The 23,904-nt window shown below is 43.4% G+C and overlaps 1 protein-coding gene across 6 annotated transcripts in view; it reads left to right on the plus strand.

Moving 5' to 3' along the window:
• The window catches only part of USP6NL (USP6 N-terminal like), a 147,458-nt gene that overhangs the window by 89,657 nt on the left and 33,897 nt on the right, over positions 1 to 23,904 (plus strand). For all 6 annotated transcript variants that reach the window (XM_044428008.1, XM_044427983.1, XM_044428018.1 and 3 more), the window contains 3 exons: positions 2,801 to 2,840; positions 7,872 to 7,952; positions 20,449 to 20,556. In XM_044428008.1, the coding sequence (XP_044283943.1) occupies positions 2,801 to 2,840; positions 7,872 to 7,952; positions 20,449 to 20,556 (229 nt within the window). The remainder of the gene's footprint in view (positions 1 to 2,800; positions 2,841 to 7,871; positions 7,953 to 20,448; positions 20,557 to 23,904) is intronic.

A 23,904-nucleotide genomic window follows, 5' to 3' on the forward strand; every position in this document is an offset into this window, starting at 1 on the left:
GCAATCACAAATAATTTATTAATGTAAGCTCGTTCCCATGCCCTTGATCACATCCATCCTTTGGCAAAACTCTTCATTGAAGCTAAGAGCTTTCTGCCTGTTGGAATATGTACAACACAATGGATTTTTAAGTAGATAGCTTCTTGGGGACTACTGTTAATTATTAAGTTATATTGATATAGCCCATTGGATATTGGTTTAACTGAGCTACAAATCCCAGTTCTATAGTCAGAAGGCACATGGTGATGTTACATTGCTGAAATTAAACAAATTTAACCCTGGCTGGTTCTTCATCAAATCCTAGAATAGTAGAGTTGGAAGAAGCCAAACAGGTATCAGGCCCAACTCCCGGGTCCATGTAGGACTCCAAGCTTCGCCATCCCTCCAAGATGGCTACCCAGTTGCATCTTCAATGGCACACTGCTCAAGTACCTCTTGCATGCTGCCTTGAATCCAGTGAAAGAAGACTAGAAGGGATCTCATAACTGACTGCTTAAAGGCTTCTCTTAGCAAAAAACAGAGTTGCTGGTTTACCAGCTCAGACTGGTCAAAGGGACCATGTGACACCAGTCCTTTGTCAGCTGTTTGACTTCCAGTTCATTTCTGATCCCAGTTCGATGCATTGGTACTGACATTTAAAATTCTAAATGGGACCATGGTATCTGAAGTAACTCTCCTGTATCAACTTACTTGGACCTTTTGGACATCTTTGGATGATGCTACATATATGGCTAAGACAGAGGATGTTTCCAGTTACTATGCTTCATTTATGGAATACCCAATTCAAGGAGGCTTGTCTGTCCACACTGTGCACAGCAAAAACCTTTCTTTTCTCTAGGAGTTAAGTTTTTAAATTTCATAATTGTCTTTACATATGCTATGTTTATTCCTGTGCTGTTTGTTATTCTGCTTTTCCTGGCATGGTAGGCTATTATTTTTGTTTTTGCAAATCACTTAGAAAACATCTTGTATTGGGTGGCATAAAAATAAAATATACATAAATAAATGAAAAAAGAAATAAGAAAATTCCTAAAGATCACCCAGCGTCTCAGAGAAAGACGCATTTACTATTTGCTGCTGAATGTTGTCTCTTGCTTTTCCAGCTGGGATTCCTGATGCAGGCAATAACACGAGGAATTTAAATGCATGGGGAGTGCCACTGAAAAGCCTAATTCATATGACCTCAAGCCATCTGACCCACAGCATGGGAAAATATCATATTCTCATTTCATGGATAGGATCTATTCATGTTCTTTCATCAGTGCACAAAATATATGGACACTCTTATGCACAAGCATAAGAACCCTCTTTTTCTACTATAGGACAATGTCCTTTTTCAAGTGGTGATATTTTGGCTTAATAAGCTGAAATGTGTCTATGCCTTTTGCTTTGTTTTCCTGCTGCTCCATTTATCTTCCTTCCTTGGCGCATTGCACACCATTAAACCGAGAAGCTGGCTGTTGTTGTTGCTGTTGTTACTACACTGCATTTATAGGCTCCAAGGTGTCTCCCAGGGTTTTTCTCCTCTGAGTGTAATCCCGACAACAGAAATCCTGAGAGGTAGGTTAGGCTGAGCATCTGTGACTAGCCCAAAGTCTCCTAGTTAGCTCCATGGCTGAGTGGGGACTAGAACCTAGATTTCTGGAGTCACAGTCCAGCACTCTTAATTGATACACTGTTTCTTCCTTTGTCCAAACCATAGTTTCCTAGTTTGGACAAACCAGGAGGCAATGGCTAATTGAAGACTTCTGAATTTAATTGCAGTGTGTGCTGAGAAAGGAAAAAGGAAGGGACAGCCTGAGGTCAAAGCTGGAGGGTCCAAACATGGTGAATGAGTGTGTCAGTATATGCAGAGACTGATTTATGTGATTTCCCCCCTCAACAATGCTGAGACAAAGCAGATGAGAGATATGTGGGAAGCCTGCTGTGCATTGATACAGAGCTGGGAGCTCTTCAGTTCTAAGCATGTTGTGCTCCATGCAGCTTATTTTCTAGTAAGATTAGAACTACAGTCTGTTTAAGGTTTGTTGCCAAAGAACAGAGCTCACTTGGATGCTTAAAATCAAAATAGTCTTATTTTTTTTAATTTTAACTCAATTTCTGTCTTAGAAACATGCTTTAATTTTGTAGATTCCTAATCTTGGATGCAGGTTAAAATATAGTGTTGTTATTTTTTCTTTTTTTTTTTTTTTGCTGTGGATGACCCTGTTAATTTGGCTGGGCAGTGATCTCTGTTTAAAATTGATTTAATGTAAATTCAGCAGCACACACAAAGGAATCCCACATAGCCATTAATTTCAAGTCTTGTTCTATTTGAGCAAGTGCTGAAGTCAAAATAGATTCTGGATGTAGTCCAAGTAAATATCTAACTAATTTATTTGATTAATATGTACTTGTCTGTCCAACTTTGTTAATGCGCGCGCGCGCGCGCTCTCTCTCTCTCTCTCTCTCTCTCTCTCTCTCTCTCTCTCTCTCTCTGTGTGTGTGTGTGTGTGTGTGTGTGTGTGTGTGTGTGTAGGCTAGTGAACATTTCTGCTTAAAGGCCTTCTAGTCTATTTTACAGTATAAAAAGCTGAATTCTAAACCTGTTTAGTAGCTCCCAGAGTTTAGTGGGGTTATGGCAATATGCAGTCTAAGAATGGTCTTAGATTGGTCTGTTATCTTACATATCATTGTGCCATGATGTCATACAATTAATGCTTCAGTTTCTGTGCTAAATTCCCCATTTGATCTGTTTGAAAATACTGAGCCTGTTCCAATTAGAGCAAAGTCGTCATCTTGTTTTCCCTTTTCTTTTTAGCCCAGAGGAGTTACCTGACTATGATGCAGCATCAGAGAGGGTAAGTGATCCTTCTCTCCTGTAAATTGTCAAGGGATACCCTGGGAACTCTCAGTGCTGTTCCGCTGCTGAAGCTAAGTGAGTGTAGCTCTGTTAAGTTCCTGTTTGGTAGGCTGTTACACAGATGAACTTGTCTTATATGCATTATGGCCATGAGTCTGGCTAGCCCAAGGTCATTCCCAGACCCTCCACCAATCTGCATTTAACGGGACTATTAAATGACGGATGTGGGAAGTTGCCTAGTCTGAGTCATTCTATTGGTCCATCTCGCTTAGGATTGTCAACAGAATGGATCGGCAGCCCCTCTGTAAGGTTCTATATTGGAGTCTTTCCTTGGTGTATCTGGAGATACCAGAAATTGAGTCTGCAGCCTTCTGCATGGAGAACACATACCTTACCAAGCTATTGCCCCCAGTGTGGATTCCCATGTGGGTCATACTGCTCTTTCCTTTCTCAAATTACCATGGATCTAACTGGATACTTAGCCAGTTGCCTTCTTGGCTTCCTCAGAATGACACTGGGACAATTTTACTTGCACCCTCCACCCTCTTTTGATGGCAAGAGTATTTGCTGGGTGATACCTAAGCCTGGCTCTCTTTTGTGAATGAGTAGATCCCTCCTTTCTGTTTCCCAGGCAAGTCTGTTGAGAGCATTCTTGTGTCCAGACTACAGAATCATCGGGAAGTGGCTTGAAAACGCTTGGCTCTGTGGTTCCTTTGCAGATTCCTTTTTGAACTGCTCCCTGTGAAAGGGATATCCCCAAAGGGTGTCGTGCAACATGCTCGCTTCTTGGTGGAAAGTCAAAACTTAAGCAGGCCAGCTGATACGGGGCCTGCTGGGGATGAAGCTAACGGTGGATGAGGGACAGTCAATAGCTGGAAGGCTGAGGTACATTTTTGGGGTGATCTGAGGAGACTTTGCTCCTCGGTTAAAGAGGCAGAGGCTTGCTCTGCAGCACACTTCCATCGCATCATGCACTGGAGGCAGTGCTGCGACTGCTAGCTTCGCTCTGCACAATGATCCTCATTCATGTCATGCGCTCTGAGTGGGGGTTTGGCCAGGATCTGATGTGCCCGAGGCCCACGCCTGCCAGGAGCTTCCACCCTACGCATGTGAGAGATTGCGTGATGCGGTGCACTTGGCTGGGCATAACACTGGCTACTGTGAGACCAGTCTGGCTGCAATTACATGGAAGTGCCTGATAAATCAACCCCCCTGTTTCCTGGTCTCTGTTTTGTAAAGATTCAAGATGTAGCCATTCTTTCCCATTCCTAATCTTGATGATTATCTGGTGTTGACCGTCTCAGGAAGGTGGTGGCTCATATACTAACGGTGGCGTTGCCCTGCTCTTGGGCTCGGCTAAAAGGTCACTTGCCATGTAGATGCTGGTCCTGGCTGGTCCTAGTCTGGGAAGCTGGGAGAGCAACTCAGGTTCCTCCTGCAGCTGTTGGCTCAGTGCACATGTAACTAAGGTCTCAGCCTAGCTCAGGCTGCTCTCTCTAACTTAAATACTCTCTGCATAGTTAGGCTCTTAGAAATGCCTTCTCCCTCCCATCCTATGTATGAGGGACTAGAAGCTTTTGCTTGTTGTTGTATAATTTAGGGCCGAATTCTGCAGATTCCTGGGGAACCTCTCCCCCACCCCCAAGAGGTCCAGCATCACTCCTGCATGGATGTTATGCATTCATGGTTTCAGGGTTTCTGAACTGATTCTAAGAAACCTCCTATGTAGGGATGGCAAAGATGAATTCACATTTCTAATTAACAGATCTAGTTAACTTCTTTGGAATGATATTTTACTACAGTTTATACTTTTGGAAATATCCTGACCTCTGACCATTTCATAATGTTGCTTTAATTGGTATTTCATAGTCTTTTAAGGTCTCATGTTAAATTGCTTAGATGACAGCTGAAACTACTTGGGTTGGATCCAGATAGTCTTATTGGGTATATCTCTTGCAACCAATGACACAGGTTAGTCATGACTAAGTTTCTGAGTGTATAAGGATGGCTAAGTCTGGTTGAATCAGATGTTTAGCCTTGCCCTAGATTTTTCCCCTTCTTTACTTTTTAATTTTCAGCTGCCTTTTTATTGTCTCTAGCAGTGTAACTGACAGTAAATAAAGCAACTTTTACTTTTATTCACTTAATGTTATGTTTCATTCAATACATATTTCACACTAAATTAAGCACAAGTGGGTTTTTATACTAGTAGTCAAACCACTCAGTCCTTCAGAAAGGAGGACACTAGGGATGGATGGTAGTAGTTTTAATTCCCTGTTATGTTTTAAAATGTTGAAATGTCAGATGGTATAAATTACTAACTAATAAGCATTTTCTCTAATTATGCAATGAAGTTTTAATGATCTGTGGAACACAGTGGACAGGCAAACGGATGAGTCCCGGAGTGCAATCATTGATGTTTGCAAACCCTGCAGCTTAGCTAGCTTAGGAGCATAGGCTTGCTTGCTTTCTATACTAAGCTTGCATAGGATTGTCTCTTCGTGTAGTTGGAACTCCCCTTGTACATTTTGGCACCCCAAGGAAAATAGTAAAAAGAAGAGAAGCAGAGTTAGAACAAGCCTATAAGACCCTCAAGTTCCACGCCCTGCTCTGCTTCCACACGTGGTCACCCATCTGGCTTCAGTGTTATATCACTTTAGAACTGAGAGACCCAAATATATACTGGAGCACATTAGCGTGCCTTGAAAAAGTTTTGGCTAGAAACTTTGGTAAAATGTTTTGGATCATGTATTCCATGCCCCTTGAAAAGGGAAGTGATGGCACTCGACAGACCGTGGCTTAGGATGCACTTGGCTTGGGGGATTTCCAAAAACATGCTATTGTCCAGAAAGGATAGCTACCCCTGAATCCAGATTGACTTACAAAAAGTGAAGGAGGGGATGCAAGAAATCACCTAAATGTGAGTGGAGTGAAATAGCACTCAAACTTTCAGCCCCAAAACTTCCTACTTATTACATACCTGTGCGAAAGTTTTTAGTTGGGTGGCCATTGCTAGTACTGACCTTGGCAAACTAATGCAAACTTTCCATAGGAAGTTATCTGAAGAAGAGAAGATTATAGCCTGCACAATGGTTATACTCATTAAAGTATTGTGAAGTACTTTGAAATTACGGTAGGGATGTCTTTAGGCAATAGCCTCAGTGTCTGTCGCATAGTATCTGTTACGTACCAGGGCAAACCTGTGATTAGGCAGGTACAGTGGCATTTAAACTAAATTACATCTCTTCTCTGGGTGTGGTTGAAGGGCAGTGTGCATACTTACTGTTTTTTATTTTATTGGCATGACTAGTCAACTATTTATTCTAGAAGGTGTTTCTGAAGTTGGCAGGCTCAGAGGAGAATTGTCTTATTATCATTATTATCCATGCATGCTCTCATGATTTCTAAGATTGTGATGTTACCGCTTAAAGTGTGTGTGGGGATGGTGGCAACCTCTGTGCTTTGGGGCATCTTCATTGACCCTTTTGATACCTGCAAGGGATACACCCTTTCCATCCCACCCCTGCTCTCCCTCCCTCTTTCTCTCTCTGAAAACATGAGAGAGGCAAAAGTTTAGAAAGCAATGAAAGAGGGAACAGGCAGGGAGGAAAGAATATCTTGTGAAACCATTTCCATTCACATTATTTGTTCACATCATCATTAATAAAGAGAAGAAGAAAAAGAATGGCTGGTGGAAGTCACCAGTAGCACCAAATCTTTGGAGACAAGGCATGTATAAAGTTGTTCCAAACCGCCCGCTGCCACAAGCCCCATTCCGGAGTGGGCAAGGCTCAGAGGCAGTGCATGGGCGGTTACACAAAGAGCCATTGCAGCCCTTGTCTTGCCACCCCCATCGTGTTTTGTGTTCTCTTGAAGGAAAAGTGCAGTGTGTACCTGCGCAAGCCAATAGTTACAGTCACCGCGAGCAGCCTTTCTCTTAGGAAAGATGGCAGGAGAAAGCCCACCCGATTAGATGCTGCCGGCTAAAGACAGTTCACACATTTTTAAGCAGCCGAGTTCCTTGCTGTGTTGTCACACCCAGCCTTTTCCAGTGGAAAGACTGTGCAGGTTAAAGGAGCAAACCATATTGGTCTTGACTGCTGAGGGCACTCTGCAGCCGATTTCACAGTAGAGCCGAAAGGTCCGTCCATCTCTGCCTGATCTTTCCTGAAGGGAAAGCAGGACTGGGTGGAAGAACCTCCCCGCAGCTGCCTTTCTAGCTTTGGAGCAGAAAAAAACAGGGAAGAAAGGGATGCCAGTTTGACTTTTGTGGTCAAAGCTCTCTGCTTTGGCCACAAAAGTGCCAATAGTACAAGTAGGGGTAATAATATAAAGAATCCTCAGGTTTCCCCCAACTTTGGAGTGGGGCAGCAGGGAGAGATCTCCATGCAACTGCCCAGGTAATCCCCATGCATCCCACTGAATTAACAGTCAGAGGGAAGGCTGGCTACCTCAGAGGATTTGTTGAAGCCGGGTGTGGATTGCTCCTCTTCTTCAAAACTGTTTAGAGAATACATCATGCAAGACAATAACTCATGCTTGCTGTTTATCAAATCAGAAAAGAGGGCATGCTTTCCTGGATAGGATGGACAACAAATTCTAAAGAAATATCACTTAAAATTCTGGCTCAGTCTAGATAAATGACCAGATGTAATAAATACTGTAAACTGTTTTTCCCCTTCACCGAGGTATGAACCTTCCTGATGTTTTGGCCTACCAGTCCCATCCACATAGCCAATGATGAGTGCTGACAGAAGTTGGTTAAAAGATCTGGATGGCCACAAGCTGTCCACCTCTGCTTTGGTTAATTTCTGTTTGCTAGATCACTGGATGGCGTGAAGTTAAAACAAAAGAACAATTCCTTGGGCATAGCTTTAAAATTTGCATTTGGGTTAAAGTACTGATCAGCTTCTTTTTGCTGAGAAGTTGAATGCATTTCTGTGTTTGTTTCTAAATGCTTGAAAAATGTCTAAAAATTATTTGGTGCAAATGGAATGTACTGAATAATGGGCTCATTATTTCATTTCAGCAAAAGCAGCTTGAAATCGAAAGAACTACAAAATGGCTGAAGATGTTGAAAAGCTGGGAGAAATACAAGAACACTGAAAAGGTAACGATAAATGTTTTCACAGGCAGTTGCATTTACTGAATATAATACTATTAATTTGGGTGCTGTAGTGTCAGGCTTCCATTTTTGTATTACCATGGCATTCATTATAATATTCATCTTAAACAACAAATGTACAAAGAATCTGCTTTCAGAGAATTTCCAAGAGCTGCATTACACTGGCAGTTCAGCTTCAGGGGTAATAATTGCTTGAGAATTATGGATTTATAATTGTGCCATAGGAATGGAACTGGTTTACAAAAGTAGAAACTCAGAGGTTCAGTGAACAGATTTTTAAATCTTCACAGGCGACATTGAGCTTATTCTTTTTCTACCCACCTCCCCTCCAGGGACCTTCCCACTTAGTGTAAGTAGGCAGCTTGCTTAAACTTACAGAGCACTAGAAACCTTGGTGCACAGAAAGTGGGTAACTGTCAGTGAGCTGTTTTGCATTTGGAATGGTTCCTGAGCATAAGTTATAGTTGACCATGCAGCTATAAACTCGTTCAAAGATTTTGCACTTTGGATTGCTCTCCTGTACTTTTCAAACGACTTTGCTGCAAACTGCAGTCAGAGATCAGTGCAAAGAAATAGAAGAGAACCACAAAAGGGGATAAACAAGAGGTCTCTTCTAGAAGATCCAATGAATCAGAGGGAAATTCAAACCTATTAGGAATGCTAAAACGGGAAAAAAGGCAACATACTTAGCAGACCAGGAGCCAATAAAGAGAAGGTGGAAAGAATATTCAGAAGAACTTTACAGAAGCAAAGAAAGGATGACAGAACTCTTCACAGTGGAATCTTATGAAGGAGAACCTGCAATATTAGAAAGAGCTGCTCTGAAGGAACTTGCAAAGGATAAAGCACCTGGAATAGATAGGATGCCAATAGAACTACTCCCGGCTGCAGAAGATGAATCAGACCAAAGCCTCTCAAAATTTTGTCAAGCCATATGGAAAGCAAAGCAATAGCCCCAGACTGGAAATGTTCTATATATATTCCAGTCCCCAAGAAAAGAGACGCAAAAGACTGCAGCAACCATAGGGCCATTACTTCGGCAAGGGGCGGCATAGAAATGTTTTAATAATAATAATAATAATAATAATAATAATAAATTTAATAAATAATTAATCTCACATGCCTGCAAAAGTGGCATTCAAAGTGTTTCAACGAAGAATGCTACCCTGTATGGAGTAAGACATGCCAGATGTCCAAGTTGGATTCCAAAAAGGAAGATGCAGTGTAGATTGTATTGCAAATATATGTTAGCTATTAGAGTGCTCCAGAGAATTTCAGCAAAAGATCAGTATGTGGTTTATAGACTACAGCAAAGCCTTTGACCATGTGGATCACACGAAGCTATGGATGGTCCTGAAAGAAATGGGTGTGCCTTTGGACCTGGTAGTCCTGATATGTAACCTGTATTAAGGACAAGAAACTACAGTTAGGGTAGAATGCACAGAAATAGAATCAGGATCAAACTCTGATTGATAGCTTTTATATACCGTCCTACTGCTGGCATGTTAGTAAATCACAGTATTAAACTGAGTTTCCCCAGTGCAGATGTAATGCTAAGTTCTAGCTAACTGAAGCAGAAAACAGATGCTTCTGAATAGGATTGGAATGAGTCCTTTCAGAATCTGTCCCTACAGAATCCACAGGCTTCCTCTCATGGTCAGCCCAGTCCTGCAAAGCGAGCCAGGCCAAGAAGTCCATGGATTTTTTCAGACCCCCTGCTGCCAGGCCCAGTAGTCAGCCTTCTTTCTTGCCACTGGGCATGGAAGAATGGTGCTGTTTACATAGCATATGGAACTTGGCTTCTGGCAAGCAGCGGAAGAACCCTGGGCTGCTTGCTGAATTCTCAGGCTTGGCTGCTGCAAAGCGGACCGGCATCCAGGAAGCCAAAGCAGGGAATCGAAGATTTTCCTCTCGAAGTGAACTCCTTGCACATCCGTGTTTCTGATCCCCTCTTCAGAGCTGCACTGGTGTGGGGAGGGGAAGGAACATGTCAGCCTCATGTTCACTGTTTGTTCGTTGCAATTTTAATCGTAGTTTAGTGTTGTGTCAGAGGGAAGCCCTTGTCTTGTTATTGGATTAAAAACACTAACTCAGGACAGCAAGTGCGAAAGATGATTCCAGGCCACTCTTTTTTCTGAAAGTCCCATTTAACTGCTCCTGTTTTTACACATCGCTAGAATGTGTAGCCTAAAAAAGCCATTCTAAAATGACCAGTAAGTTTTCAGAAGAAATGCATATGTGGTATTCCTGAGGCTACGATTTATAGCTCTTACAATGTTACTGCAGGAGTTGTGTGTGAGTGTGTGTTTGGTGCGGGGGCAGAGGACGGGACTAATGGCTCTACTTAAAAAACCAAACCAGCGGAAAATGAATGGAGAAGGGGGAAATGTAACACTGGAAGAAAATGTAAAAGGTATAAAAATCGAAAAAGTAACATCTCAGAAAATAGGCATACATTTCTGTACAACTGTGTTGTTAGATGAGAGAGCAGCACACCTTAATAGCATAGTTTTAATCAGGATCTTGCATGTTTTTCAGGACTGGTCATGAGTTAAGGTCAGCTTAAGTTAGGTGTGCAGAACAAAAGAACGCGAGACGAAATCCCACCCTACAGTCTGGCTCACTGGGGATACCCAGATGGCCATGCCTCCTTTCCCTGGCCCCACCCCTTTTCTACAACCAGGTGTTCTTTGCTGGTTTCCTGGCCTTTGTGCCATTTTTAGTCCACATTCAAAAAGGTTTACTATCCCTTCTAAGGTTTAGTTACTTCAGTAAGAGCTTTAAAGTAAGTTAGGCTGGTATTTTGCATCATGGCCTTTATGCCTTTGCTTCCCCAGAGAATGCACCTTGTAAAAGCTTATCTGGGCCACGAACTAAAAGAAGTCATCTGTTCCTGGATTGTACCATTTATTTATTCATTTCATTTCTTTACTACCTGTAGCTGAAACTCTCTGAGTGATCCTCAGTAAGGTTGAACTGTAAAGATCCCTGTCGGTGTCCTCCAAATCTTCAAACCCTTTTCTGTGCTGTTCTGCTTTTACTCTGGTTGTGGGAGGGTATCCCTTGCACTCTGCCTGGCCCCCTATTTGATCTCTGCAAATGTCCAGGAAAGAGCATGTGCAGCTGAAGGAGCACCAGCTCCTATCAAGTGCTTCAGAGTTGTGGTTCATTGCCACCCAGCTTCATCCACAGAGATGCACAAGCCACGTGGGAATGCCTTTCAGCCACAGGACAGGCCCCAGCTGCAGTTCTTACCGGTTTCGATATCTTCCCACAGCCCAGCTTGAAGCATGTCTTCTCAGGAATGAACCCTGGCACAAGAGGTCTTGTGCCTACAGAAGTGCAGTTTAGTGTATGCAGGTGGTTTAAACTACCTGTAAATGCCCTCTTTGCTCTGATCACAGAGGGTTCTTACGCCAGGTCTAGGATAGGAGGACTCCACTTCTCCAAGGACTCCAGGAAGAAGGTGTGCTGCCAGGAAGCCATGCAGAACTGGGTGATATTTCCCTTTGCAATGTCAGGATGATCCTGACTGTTCAGATTTGTTTATTAGCTTTATTTCCCTTGATAGAAAGGACCGCTACCTTGCTTAACTATGTCCTAGTGGAGCCCAGAGTGTACTTTCAGCCTGAATAATTCCCTTCTCTTAGATATCCAATCTGTAGAGTCCAAAAATTAGGCCTCAAAACCGCAATTGCTTTACTGCACACAAATGTTTTAATAACACATTTAAAAATTATTCTGCTTCTGGAACAGACCTTCTGTTACGTGACCTGTGTTGCACATTGTGCAAAAAAACTTATACAACGAAGCACCCTCTGCCAATTTGTGGTATGACCCTTTCCATTCTGAGGTCCTTGTTACAGAAAATGACTGGCAATTTTACCTTCCTCATTCCCTATCTTTCTAGAAGTTTGGAAGAGAAATACCAGTTAAGGCATTTAAGGATGTGAAAACTGTTTTGTAGATTGGGTAAGGGAAAGGAGGGAGAGAGAGAAACTTCCATAAGAATGAATGGAAAATCAAGCGTGGGAAAATAAATGTGTGTCTGGTTTATTAGTCAGGTCTCCTGCTCAAACACCACAAAATGGGTGTGTGTTTGTTTGATTGATTTATTCAGATTATTATTATTTACAATTCTGTACTGCCCAGTAGCTGAAACGGTCTGGGTGTTTACAGTAGTTTCTAAAGAGAACTGTGATACAATAAAATTCACTAAAATTTACCCTAATGATTTTAAATCATTTAATTTAAAAGACAGTATGTAATACAGAATACACCACTTAGAAAGACCAAACTGCCCCATCAAATCATTAGTTAACTTTAGATGTCCTTGAATGCCTCAGTAAAAAGGTCTTTCTTGGCATCAAAAGGATGACCCAGTTACTCTTCCTAACCTGCATCCAGGTGAGCTGCAGCAGGGAGATCATTCCACAGAAGAGGAGTCCTCACTGAAAAGACCCTTCCCCTTGTTGCCATCCTCAGAGCCCCCCTTGGAAGGGGCACTCAGAAGAAGGCTTTGGATATTGACCATAGTGTAGGGGTAGATTGCATTTCGGGGAGGTGTTCCATCCGGTGCTGTGAGCCCAAGCTGTATAGATTAAAAACAGCGCCTTGAATGAGACTCAGAAGCATGTGGGCAGCCAATGCAGAGAGGCCTGGAGCGATGTTATGTGTTCAGACCTTTTGGTCCGAGTTATTAATCTGGTTGCTGCATTTTGCACAGTTTGCAGTGGACGTTGTTCCAGGGCAGACCCTCACAGGGTGCAATGTAGTAATACCATTTATAATTTGCCAGAGTATAGCCCTTTTTATTCAATCCATATTTTAATATATTTTAACTGTGAGATTATTTATTTATATTTTATATGATGTTCAGTCAGCGTGGAATAGTTAACTTATTTTATTCTGAAATAATGTTGTAAGCCGTGCAGAGACGGAAGTAGTGGACGGAGTACAAATTTAATACATACATACGTACTACTGAAATCAGTCTACCTCTGTTCCAGATAGGGATGTGGCTGGGCCAGCAGCTGGAGCTGATAGAGGAGGACTCCCTCCTTACCCCCCCCCCCCCAAGAGCCTGCTCCTTCAAGGGGAATGCAACACCACCCGGAATTACAAGTTTATGAAGTCGCATTTTGGCCCAAATAGGGCTCCCAAGCAACTTACAATTAAAATTAATTTTGAAGCAGAGGATTTGAAAGCTTTCAAACTTCATCAACATCAAGGTGAAGAGTAGAAGAGACTCTTTAAAAGCAGATTTTGAAGAACTAAAAGCCACGCGAAAAGAAAAAGTTCATCTAATATCGAACAAAAAGTATCTAGTCAAAATACCTCAGGGTGGGAGCTCGAAAATGTGGTGGAGGGCTATCACAGAGAAGGCCTTATCCCAGGTAACAGCCCATCGTCCCCAACCTGGTGCCTTCCAAATGTATCGTTTTGCAATCCCATCGTTGCAAGAACGTGCTAGCTGCACGTGAAGGGTCCTGCAGCCAAACACATCTAAGGGCACCAGGTTGGGGAATGCTGGTATGAAGGATTGGTGTGACTCCATAGCAACCCTGAGCACAAAACCAAGTCTGTTCAGCCTTTTGCAAATTCCAAGTGCTGCATAAATAAAATGGTAGAGGTCGATATGCTTGTTCTTCCCCTCCTGCTGCCCCAAGCCTGTAACTTTCCTTCTTCAGCCTTTTCTTCCAAAAGGTACCAGCACTTCTGCTTCTCCATGTGCTGTTTGACAGCTCTTCTGACCTGCTGCCATCTTAATTATATTTTGTGGCTTGACCCTCTCAAGCTATCATTCAGTGTGGGCATTAAAGCTTCTTTTATCCTGATGCAGTCATAACTTTCAGGACACCTTGAATAAAAATGTTGCTTATTACATTCACTTTCAAATATCTTCATCGGTGTGTTTCTATCTTGTACCGTCGGATCTTCTCGGTGGTGACTGAGTGGCTCTTTGAGAGAAAAGGAGTAATTGGGGGGAGGAGGGGAGAAATTGCCAAGCAGAGGTACTTTAGAGCTTATTGAGATAATTGGCTTCAATTTGTCATTTGGCTTCCCAAGGATAACAAGGAGCCACTCAGAGTATGAGATACAGAAGGTGACAGCTCTCTTTGCAGCACTCAGCCTCCGTTCATACAGGAGAACATGCACATGGGTCCATGAGATTCATCCTAATCTAGCAGGTCCAGCATGCCTTGGGAAATTGTGCCAGCAAGTGCTGCCCCATCCTCTCTGGTGCTCTCTCCATCTGTGGGGAGACAAACACTTAGAGCATTCTGACACTGGGCACAGGAGCTTGGCTATCCCAGGATGTTTTGGAGTACTTTTCCCCAGACCCAGCCACCCGAGACCAGAACGCAGGACCTCTTTTCTAAAGTGTCGACTTCAGGGTGTCAGTGGCAGGCAAAAGCAACTGGAACACCAGGACCAGAGTGATGGGACTGGAATGAAAACTTGGCAAAATAAAGTAGAGCCAGAGGCAAAGGCCAATGGTCAGAACAGGCAAGGGACATGATGTGACAGCACCAGAGGTAAAGGCAAAGTCAGGAACTGGAAAAGGTAATATATTGACAAGGTGTTGTAGGGCCAAATGTGAAGGCGGTGTCAGGAACAGGCTGGAGCCAAGGCATGGGTGCAGAAGCCAACTCAGGAACACAAAGCAGCCATGTCAGAATGTTGCATTGCTGTGGCAGATGTGGGCAGGACTGAGAAGCTGTTTGCAGAGCCTTTTTTTCAGCTCCCATTTGGCCTGCTTGATTGCACTGGTCGTCATCCTGCAAGCACTTGCACATCAGATGCCAATCCTGCAAGTATTTCATAGTGGGCCAGGCTGCCTTCGCAATCAGTCCAGCAGGGGGAGCTGCCTCATTCTGTGGATCCTAACAGAAAATACCTGGGAAGCCCCAGACTGGAAAGGCAGAGCTTCCCCACTTTTGCTCACCAGCTCGGTTTGCGTTGCATCCTTCACTTCTGACCTTCCTGTTGTTCCTCCTTCCTTGTCTTGAGTCTTTAGGGTATTGCTTCATCTTATGCCTAATGTTAGTAATAGCTTCACTGTTTGGGATCACCTGGGCTACAAACAGAAACTTGTTGTTTCTGTTTGGGATCACCTGGGCTACAAACAGAAACTTGTTGTCTATGGGCCAGTTTCATGCATGGTGTCGCAATGAAATTTCATTTGCCCAAAGTCCAACAGAGAGTTGTGGTTACTCCCAGCTCCACGAGGTGTGTCCCTGTGTGAAACAGCTGTTTGTAAAAGTCTGTTCGTTGCAGCCGAATTTTAACTAGTTGTACATTCAAAAAGCTGTAGGGGTGTTGGCAGGCTGCTTGCATAGTAGAACTGGCATTGCAGGTGCCCATTTTATTTGACAACCTTTGGGTATGCGGCTTTAAGAAAACCAGCCAGAACAAAGCAAGGCAAAGGCAGGAAAACTGATAGCACAAATGATACTGCCCAAAGTGTAGTATTTCTAAAGGCTATAAATGGAGTCTAAATTGAGCTGCAACAGTCAAGTCAGAATTACACATAATCAGCAGCCCCAGACTGGCCAGGTGGTAATTGAAATACAAAGTATTTAAGCATATCCCAGCCCTGAAATGATTTCTCCAAAGAATGATCTAACCATCAATTCAGTTACAAGACCAAGAATTTCCCCACTTTTGAGAGAAGATCATGAACCCTTGAGGTTGCTCAGTGAATTTTCCCTAGCCAAGGTGATCCTTTTGACGTTCATAATGGCTCTTGCAAGCAGTCCCAAAACTAAACTATACATTATCTTTCACACAAGTGGTTCTGTCTCTGCCTGAATATCCTTGGATTCAAATTTACTGGCATCATTCACACAACACGGCAACTCATTATGGGTAACTAGGCTTGGTGGATCATTACGTCTTCCAAATCCAGACTATTTCCTGTAGGGTGGCTTATTGTCCAGGAACAAGCCACCCTGATAATCCATGGCTTGTTCTAGGGGTTGTATGACCCATGCTTGGTTGCAGTGTCATCCAAACTCGAGAGTGCAATTTCATTTTGGGTCACAGGTAAGTGAGCTGCTTGGCAAAAGCTGCAATGACTCCTACTGCTCTTCTCATCCTCACCTGGGGTAGCCCCTTCACCAATGCCCAACTGGAACTTTGGAGAAAATGTCACTGGTTTGCCACTCCCCCCCCCTTGTTCCCAGAAGGTTGCACAAGTATGTTTGCCAGCAATTTTTGCTGGATAAGGTGCAACCTGAGATGCATTAGATACAGATGGTAAAGTGACAATCCTTTGGTTAGGCGAAATGGGACAACTCAGTTGTTTAAGTTGTTTAAGTCCCTCTGTATCTTTTTTATTCACCTTCTCCATTGTCTCATCATCCTCAGGAAGTGCTTCGATAGAGGGGCTAATGCTGAAACTTTAGAAGTGACAGGAAAAGAAAGCGGCAGGGACAAGCCCTAGATACTAACAAATGTTGTAATTCCAAACATTGCTGTTCACCCACGGCCAGCAAACCATGTTTAGCCCATAAAACAGAGAATAGTAGAATCTCATCATTGGCACCTACCAGTTGATCCAAGGTAAAAGTCACCCTATACATAGATACACATCACAAAATAATTTTCTACCTATTTTAATCTGGATGTCCACATAGAGTCCATTTAACATAAGAAACAGCTTCAAAGTGTAATTTGGATGATGATATACACCACACATCTCTGGCAGCCACAATTGTGGGAGGAACCCTGTTTGTTCTAGAACCTGCATCTAGAACCTAATGCCATCCTTTTACACGGAAGGTCCCGGCAATAAGATTCCAAAACTGACCAAAGTGGAAAACCTAATCTAAATGGAAAAGGCTGAAATTTAATACAAGTCAATAATAGAGCCACTGATAAAAGTAAGATCTGGAAAGTCAGACCTGCTTTCTTTGATTGGAAGTTGCATCATTTTCAAATCCCTCCAAAATTTATGAAGTACTGATTTAAAAGAAATATGAACTAGGTATAGATGTGTCTTCTTACTCTTGCTGTAGCCTTAATTATGGGGCATGGGGAGGGCAAGTCATTGTGTCAGCTTTAGTTCATGTGTGGAGAATGATCCTAATAGCGCATTTCACACAGTTGTTGTAAAGAAATTCACAGAGGATTGGATCCAGCTTTAGTCACAGCTACAGTAACCCATTGTAATCAATTGGACTCAGCCTGTTGATTTCAATGGGTCTTCTCTAAGTATGACTAAAGCTGGATCCAATCCAAGATGTGAAGCCCTTTGCCATTTTTGAAAAGTGCTTTATAGATGGATGGCATGATAAAATCTAATTTTGTATGGTTTTGCCTCTTTTAAAAAATCAAGATGTTCTTTTGTTCAGTATTATAGCATTTTTTTGGGACATGCTAATGGAGCATGATTGGTTTCTCCTTTCACATTACGAGTTGCCGTTTCCAAGTGGCCGCATATATGCGTTCAGCGCTCTGTAACCAGAGCGGATTCGCCACGCTCACAGCTGGTGCATTCCCACAAGGCCCCGTAGCTGCCCGCTTCAAGTGCACTGCAGCTGCTGTCACAGCTGCTTTCACAGTAACTTGCCATTTCCTCCGTCTGTCTGGATCAATTATAATTGCATCAGACGACAGCTATTCATTTGCTCAAACTTTCTTTCCCACCTATGTGCTGGGTAGGGAATGTCGTTTCCTTATCCCGTTCATTCTCACCATTCACCATGAGGTGGTGTTCCCATTTTACAAAGGGGAGTACGAAAGCACACACAAAGAAGGACCTTCCTAAGAGGGTCCAGCTCTAAAGTCCAGCCTATACACCTTGAAATCGATAATGACCATGGCTGGGTTTGGACACTTAGCTGGGCCAAAGGGCTTGTTTACGGGAGAAAGTTCTTGGCGCTTTCTCTCCGTCTGCCATGTTCACTATGAAGCATGTGATGCAGGATGCACAGACAGGTGAGGGCCACATCACAATTCCCCCTCCCTCTTTGCTGAGACAGAGGATTCATGCTTCTGGCTTTTGTACATACATCCTCCCTCTATATGGGTGTGAAAAGTGGACAGGGAAGAAAGCTGAGAGGAGGAGAATGGATGCATTCCAAACATGGTGCTGGAAGAGAGCTTTGCGAAAACCCTGGACTGGTAGAAAGATGACCAAGTGGGTGCCTGATCGACTGAAGCCTGAACTTTCCCTAGTAGCGAAAATGGCAAAACTGAGCCCGTCACACTTTGGGCACACCTGGAGAAGGCAAGACTTAATGGAGAAGGGAAAGTCAAAGGCAGAAGAGGAAGACCAGCGATGAGAGGAGATGAGCAGGGCTGTTGGGTAGGACTTTCCAGAGGTTTCCATTCTTAGGGTCTGCCATAAGTCAGAGAAAACTTGTTGCCATGGAACCATATATATGTCCCCACTGGGAGTATCCACTTCTGACCTTATGTTAGCAGGGTAGTGGAGGAAAGCCACATTCTGTCATGAGAACTGGATCTTTGGCTCAGTTAAGTATCAGAACTTATCCTTTGTCTTGGCTTGGTTTTGCAGTGTGTGTGTGTGTGTGTGTGTGTGTGTGTGTGTGTGTGGAGGGAGGGGGATTCGAGTGACCAAGTGTAGGTGATAAGCACATGATGTACCAGACACTTATCTACAATAATCTGCTACTTTAAGTATCTTTTTAAAGCCTTGTGCGCATGGATGTGGGAGATAGCATTGCTCTGCAGGATTTAATTTTCACTGCAAGGTTAAAAGTGACTGTCATGGTATGTAATGGACTTGAACTACAGAGCTGGCTTGCAGAATATTCCACTAGTACCTTCCGCACAGGGTTTGCCATAGCATCAGAAGGTTTGTAACTGTGAAATCTTTTATGAATTTGATTCGTGCTTTATAACTCAGAGCCAGGAGATTAACAGTGCAATCACTTATTGACGTTGTTAAGCACGTCTTTCAAAATGCAATTCATTGGCGAATACCTCAACTGAAATCCACCTCTTGGCAGTGAATGGTTGCTCCACACTAGCATGTGTCCCAGGGCCAAACACTGTACGTGGAGCCTTTCGATGATTATGTCTTTTAATGAAAATTGTATTGGGGGGGGGGAACCACCTCCCTCCCCACCCTGGATTTCTGCTCGGAAAATCTCCATGCACCCTCCCAGCGGTTTTTGGTCATGGGGAACAGACACTACTTTCCCACATGGGTAGAAAAACAGTGCAAGAAGACCAATTACAAGGGGGAAACTGTCAGGAAGAGAAAGGGTAAAGCAGGTCCAGGAAGGCTATAAAACAGAGCACAGCCTATTGTTTTGATATGATTGCATTGGCTGAAGCTTTGAAGATTTGTGTGTGATATTGTCCAGTGTAAATTATGAATGCTGCAATTTTTTTAAAAAAAGGGGGCAGGTTGGAATTAGTTCAGAGCTCAAGCTGATGTGGCACCAAAAAGACATGGGGGACTTTTAAGGAGAAAAAACAGATTCGTGCTGTGGGAAGGTATCACTGGAGCATGCTGGGAGTGGTGGTTTGGACACATTGGAGGCATCAGTCGGGGAAGGCTGCTCTCCAGTAATGCCAGCCCTCTCACATAATTCTCCTAACGTAGCTTTATAATCACACTTTTTATACAGCAGCTTTGGGAGACATCAAACCGGTTTTCGTTCACTTCAGCGCTGTTTGTTTCTGCCTCTGGTCCTATCAAAAAATATCAAAGAACAAATGTCATTAAATAAAGCTGGATGTTAAAGCGCAAGTCAATCCATTCATGATGGTAACATGCCAAAGCATCACAGTATTTATTGCATATATTTTAATCGACAAAAGGATAACTTCAACAGTCAGATAGCAATCTGGATGTGATCAGCAGTGTGTGAACCTTTAAAGTTTTACTGATGCTTCAAAAGCTGACAAAGCCAAAGTAGCTGCAGCTTAAGCCATCTCACAATTTTTGTTGCTAGCCAGTCACAACTCAGAATGAATCTTACAGTGCCAAACTGAACTGTACATGCTTCTAAGTTGTAACCAGTAGCAGCATAGGATATTACAATTCAAAGGGCCAGTAAGGTCCTCAGGCGCATCTCCTGCTCTGTGCAGGACTTCATGTGAAAGCATCCCTTAAAAACCCACAACTCTATTAGAAATTGTTGTTGTTTTAATTGTTCTTTTAAATACTGTAAGCTATCCTGAGATTTTTGTATAACAGGACAGCATACAAAAGTTTTTAATACATAAATAAATAATCATAAACTCCTTGTTACCGGATGATCGCATAGCTCTTCCCTTCTTTTAATTGCATTTCTCAGAGCATGGCACATGGAAATGACTTCATGATTGGGCAGAACACCTTGTGAAACCTGCACTGTGCAACAATACATCTCTGTCTGAAAATGAACAGCTCTTTGCTTTGTTTCCAGGTTGTAGCTTTTGGTATGCCAAAGCACATTAGTCATCAGGTCTAGTTTTTCTTGTGTTGATTTCTTTTCTTTTTCTTTTTAAAATACAGTTTCATAGGAGAATCTACAAAGGAATACCATTGCAGCTGAGAGGTGAAGTTTGGTCTTTGTTGCTTGATGTCCCTAAAATGAAAGAAGAAATGAAAGACTATTATAATGTGAGTTTCTAAGGTTGGCAGTAAACCATGTGCTCCAATATTTGAAAATAAAACAATGGCTTTGTATAGTATAGCAAATGAGTTAATTCATTAAAATGGCAGTGATTAATTATGGCAGTGATAATCTTAATTGCTGTCTTTCATAATCCTCATATTTTTTCTTCTCAATCCCAAAAAATAATTTCAAATTCGAAGAAACCTGTGAGAAGTGTCTCTTTCCTGTGGAGAGAGCCTTAAAGAATGGCTATCCCATCTCTAAAGACTGTTGTCCTTCCATTCAGGGGTTTGGCCATCATTAGGTACGTGACTGCCCCTTGCAGCTAAGCCTAGAGGTGTCTAGGCCAAGCCTAGAGGCTTGACCTTGGGACCTTTTGCACGTAGAGCAGGTGCATTGGCATTGAGCATGGTCCTTTCCCAGTTTGGCATGTCAATGGGCCCAAAAGGACATGTGATCAAAGCCACAGCGGCAGATTCCTACCTTATGATTAAATAGGATAGCACACTCCCTCATTCCCGCTCGAATTTTCATTGCTTCACTGCCCTCATCTGAAGGCAAGCAGTCAGAGAGAGACTCCTGGAGGTTCAGTCACACCTTGGCCTTTAATGAAAGCATTTACTGTGGAGGAAGTTGATGAATAATTTCCACGGTTTGGGCACCCATTTGTATCCTGGTTTGGAGTACATGAGTCATCTTTCAGGTTTCATACGAAAAATAAATATATGAGTTTACAGGAAACAAAGAGTCCACAGAGAGAACAGTGACCTAATGAACAGTCCTCATTGAAACAGGTAACAAGTTCAAGAGTTGAGAACAGTCTTATTCAAATCCTAGCAACAGGCTCACGCGTATTCGGTCATTGTCCAGGAAAAGTTTCAGTTTCTCAGCCAGGAACTCTTCCTTCACAAGCCTGGTATGGCTTGAGTGTCATTGGCACAGGGCTTGTCATGAAGGTGACTGAGCATGTAGACGAGTGTCTAAGCGCCTCTCCTGTGTGGTGAACGTGGCAGAGAAGGCTTACTTGGCTGCCTGCATCATGTCTGCAAGCAGCCATCTAGCCAAGCTTTTCTGAGTGGTATGTAGACTATTCATCCCATATTAAAGTCCTTAGAAGCCTGCTATGTCAAGTTCACAAGACACTTTGAGGATAAAATTACTTACGTTCATGCCACTATTGATGCAGTATCTGTTGAATGCCCAGGGCATCATCTTAGCACGTTTTATGAGATCCGTTTCAGTTTCCGGAGCCCGTGGATGTGGACAAGATGCTTGCACCTGTATGAACCTCCCTGCTTTCTCAGCCCTGGCCCTTGAGGAAGCGAAGGGGACTGCTGGGATGGACTGGCGGGGGGGGGGTGACCGCAGCATGGCAGGATGATGTGGCACCTCTTACCTTGACGGAGGTGGTGCTGTGAACGCTCCTGGGAGGAACCCTTCCTGGAGTCAGATCTAGGCCAGCTGTTGTTCAGTCACAGATACCTCTGTGAAAGGTTGCCTCTTACCTGCAGATACTCTCGAATGAAGCTGAGTCTCCATTCCAATTTGGGCTCAGTCTGGATTTGGGACAGAACTGGCCTTGGTCATTGTGAAAGAACCCCTCCTTTGGAAGAGGGAAAAGGGGAAACTTGATCCTGATCCTGTTCCTGGATCTGTCTTTGTCCCTGGAAGCCCAGTGACTTAGAGTGCCCATTAACAGGGACACCTGGCCCTGGTGATACACGTCCTGGTAACCTCACAATTAGACTACTGCAACGAGTTCTGTGCAGAGTGACCCTTGTGGCTGCCGCTGGTGCAGAACGCAGCAGCTACTTCACATCGCACCTGCATCAGAAGAGCTGCACTGGCTCTCTGTTAGCTGCTGAGCCAATGTAATATCTCAAACGTGGGACTTCCTGGTGGCATTGCCCACCCTTTGGAACACCCTTCCCTACACAGCTTACAAGGCAGAATATGCACTTGTTTTAAACACCTCCTAAAAATGCTCTGGTGCACCCAGACTTTTTCTAGCCTGTAATTAATTGTATTTAATCCTGTGATGCATCATCTTACTGTGTCTTGTTTCACATGGTCATTACAGTTGTCACTTTTAACACTTACCTCAAATGTGATTTGCTTAGTCGTTATAGTTGAAATTATTTCTAATCACGTACCTTATTACAGTTTTAAATATGTGCATGCAAATTTATATGGGATTTTATATTAAGTGATATATAAGCATTATGAGATGAATAGCATTCCTAGAAACCATTGGATATCTTGTCTCTAGCAAGCCTTTTGATGTTTCTTCCCCTGTTCTTTTCTCCCTGGAATAACCTACTTACTGAAGCTGGAAATAGATGCGATATAAGAGATCTAGGGCTGGATCTATGGCAGGGAGGGTGCGTTCCCTCATAAGGTTAAGGAAAATGTGGGGGCAATTACCTGTTTCTCCTGAGCTGCTTTTGCAGGCTAAATTCCCCTTCCAGTCTCTGCTGCTCTTTGTCCTTCTGTGGGGAGGGAAGAAATGTAAGCAGGTGCCAGGATTCCACCCCAGTGGAGCTCGTAGCAGCTTCACAGGAGTGGGGTGTCCTTTGCTACTGAGGTGTGGTCCCATCCCGGCACTCAGCCAGGTGCCTCCTGTGGCACATCCTTTGGCCCTGTGTCTCCAGCTCAAGGAAACTCCTGTTGACTCTGTTGGGAGGGAGGACTTGTGTATTGATACAAACTCCGGCTTCCTGTTCCAGCATCCTGTGCAATCCTTTCAGGCACGCTTCTGCTGGCTTTCAAGTCTGAGGCCTGCCTGCTCTTTCTAAGCCACGGAAAGAGGTAGGAAGAGCAGGATGGCCTGTGCCACCGGAGGCTGCAGGTGGGCTTCGTGTTCTGAATCTGTGCCCTTGTTTTGAGAGAAACACCTCCACCCTGAAAAGCAGCCCTGCAGGTGGACACCCGACATGGCAGGCAGAGGTCTAGATCAGAAATTTTCTCCAAGATTCCACATGACGGGCGCATTGCAACCCCAATTTGCAGTCTGTAGCTACAGACTCCGTGAACAGTCTTTTTGTACTGACCAGGAGGAACTCTTTAAAATAGACTGCAAGCCAGTCAGGGGTTGGGGGAGCAAATAAAATGGGTTGAAGAGGAGCGGATATGTTTCTGCAGGTTATGGATGCCAACTAGTGATGAGCAGGAAAAGAGAGCAAAACCCACCAGGACATGTGAAAACAAAGGCTCTTCGTTCTGAAGGAAGGCTCAGGCAGATTTTCCAAAATGGTCAAATTGTTGAGGGACTGAGGCTGCCACCAAATTCCTCTTAGAATTCTTGGTGTGTTATCGTTACAATTATCATTATCCATTTCTTATATCACCCCACA

This window comes from Varanus komodoensis, unplaced genomic scaffold (genome assembly GCF_004798865.1).
Source record: "Varanus komodoensis strain SLA01 unplaced genomic scaffold, ASM479886v1 scaffold1, whole genome shotgun sequence".
NCBI classification, from domain to species: Eukaryota; Metazoa; Chordata; class Lepidosauria; order Squamata; family Varanidae; genus Varanus; species Varanus komodoensis.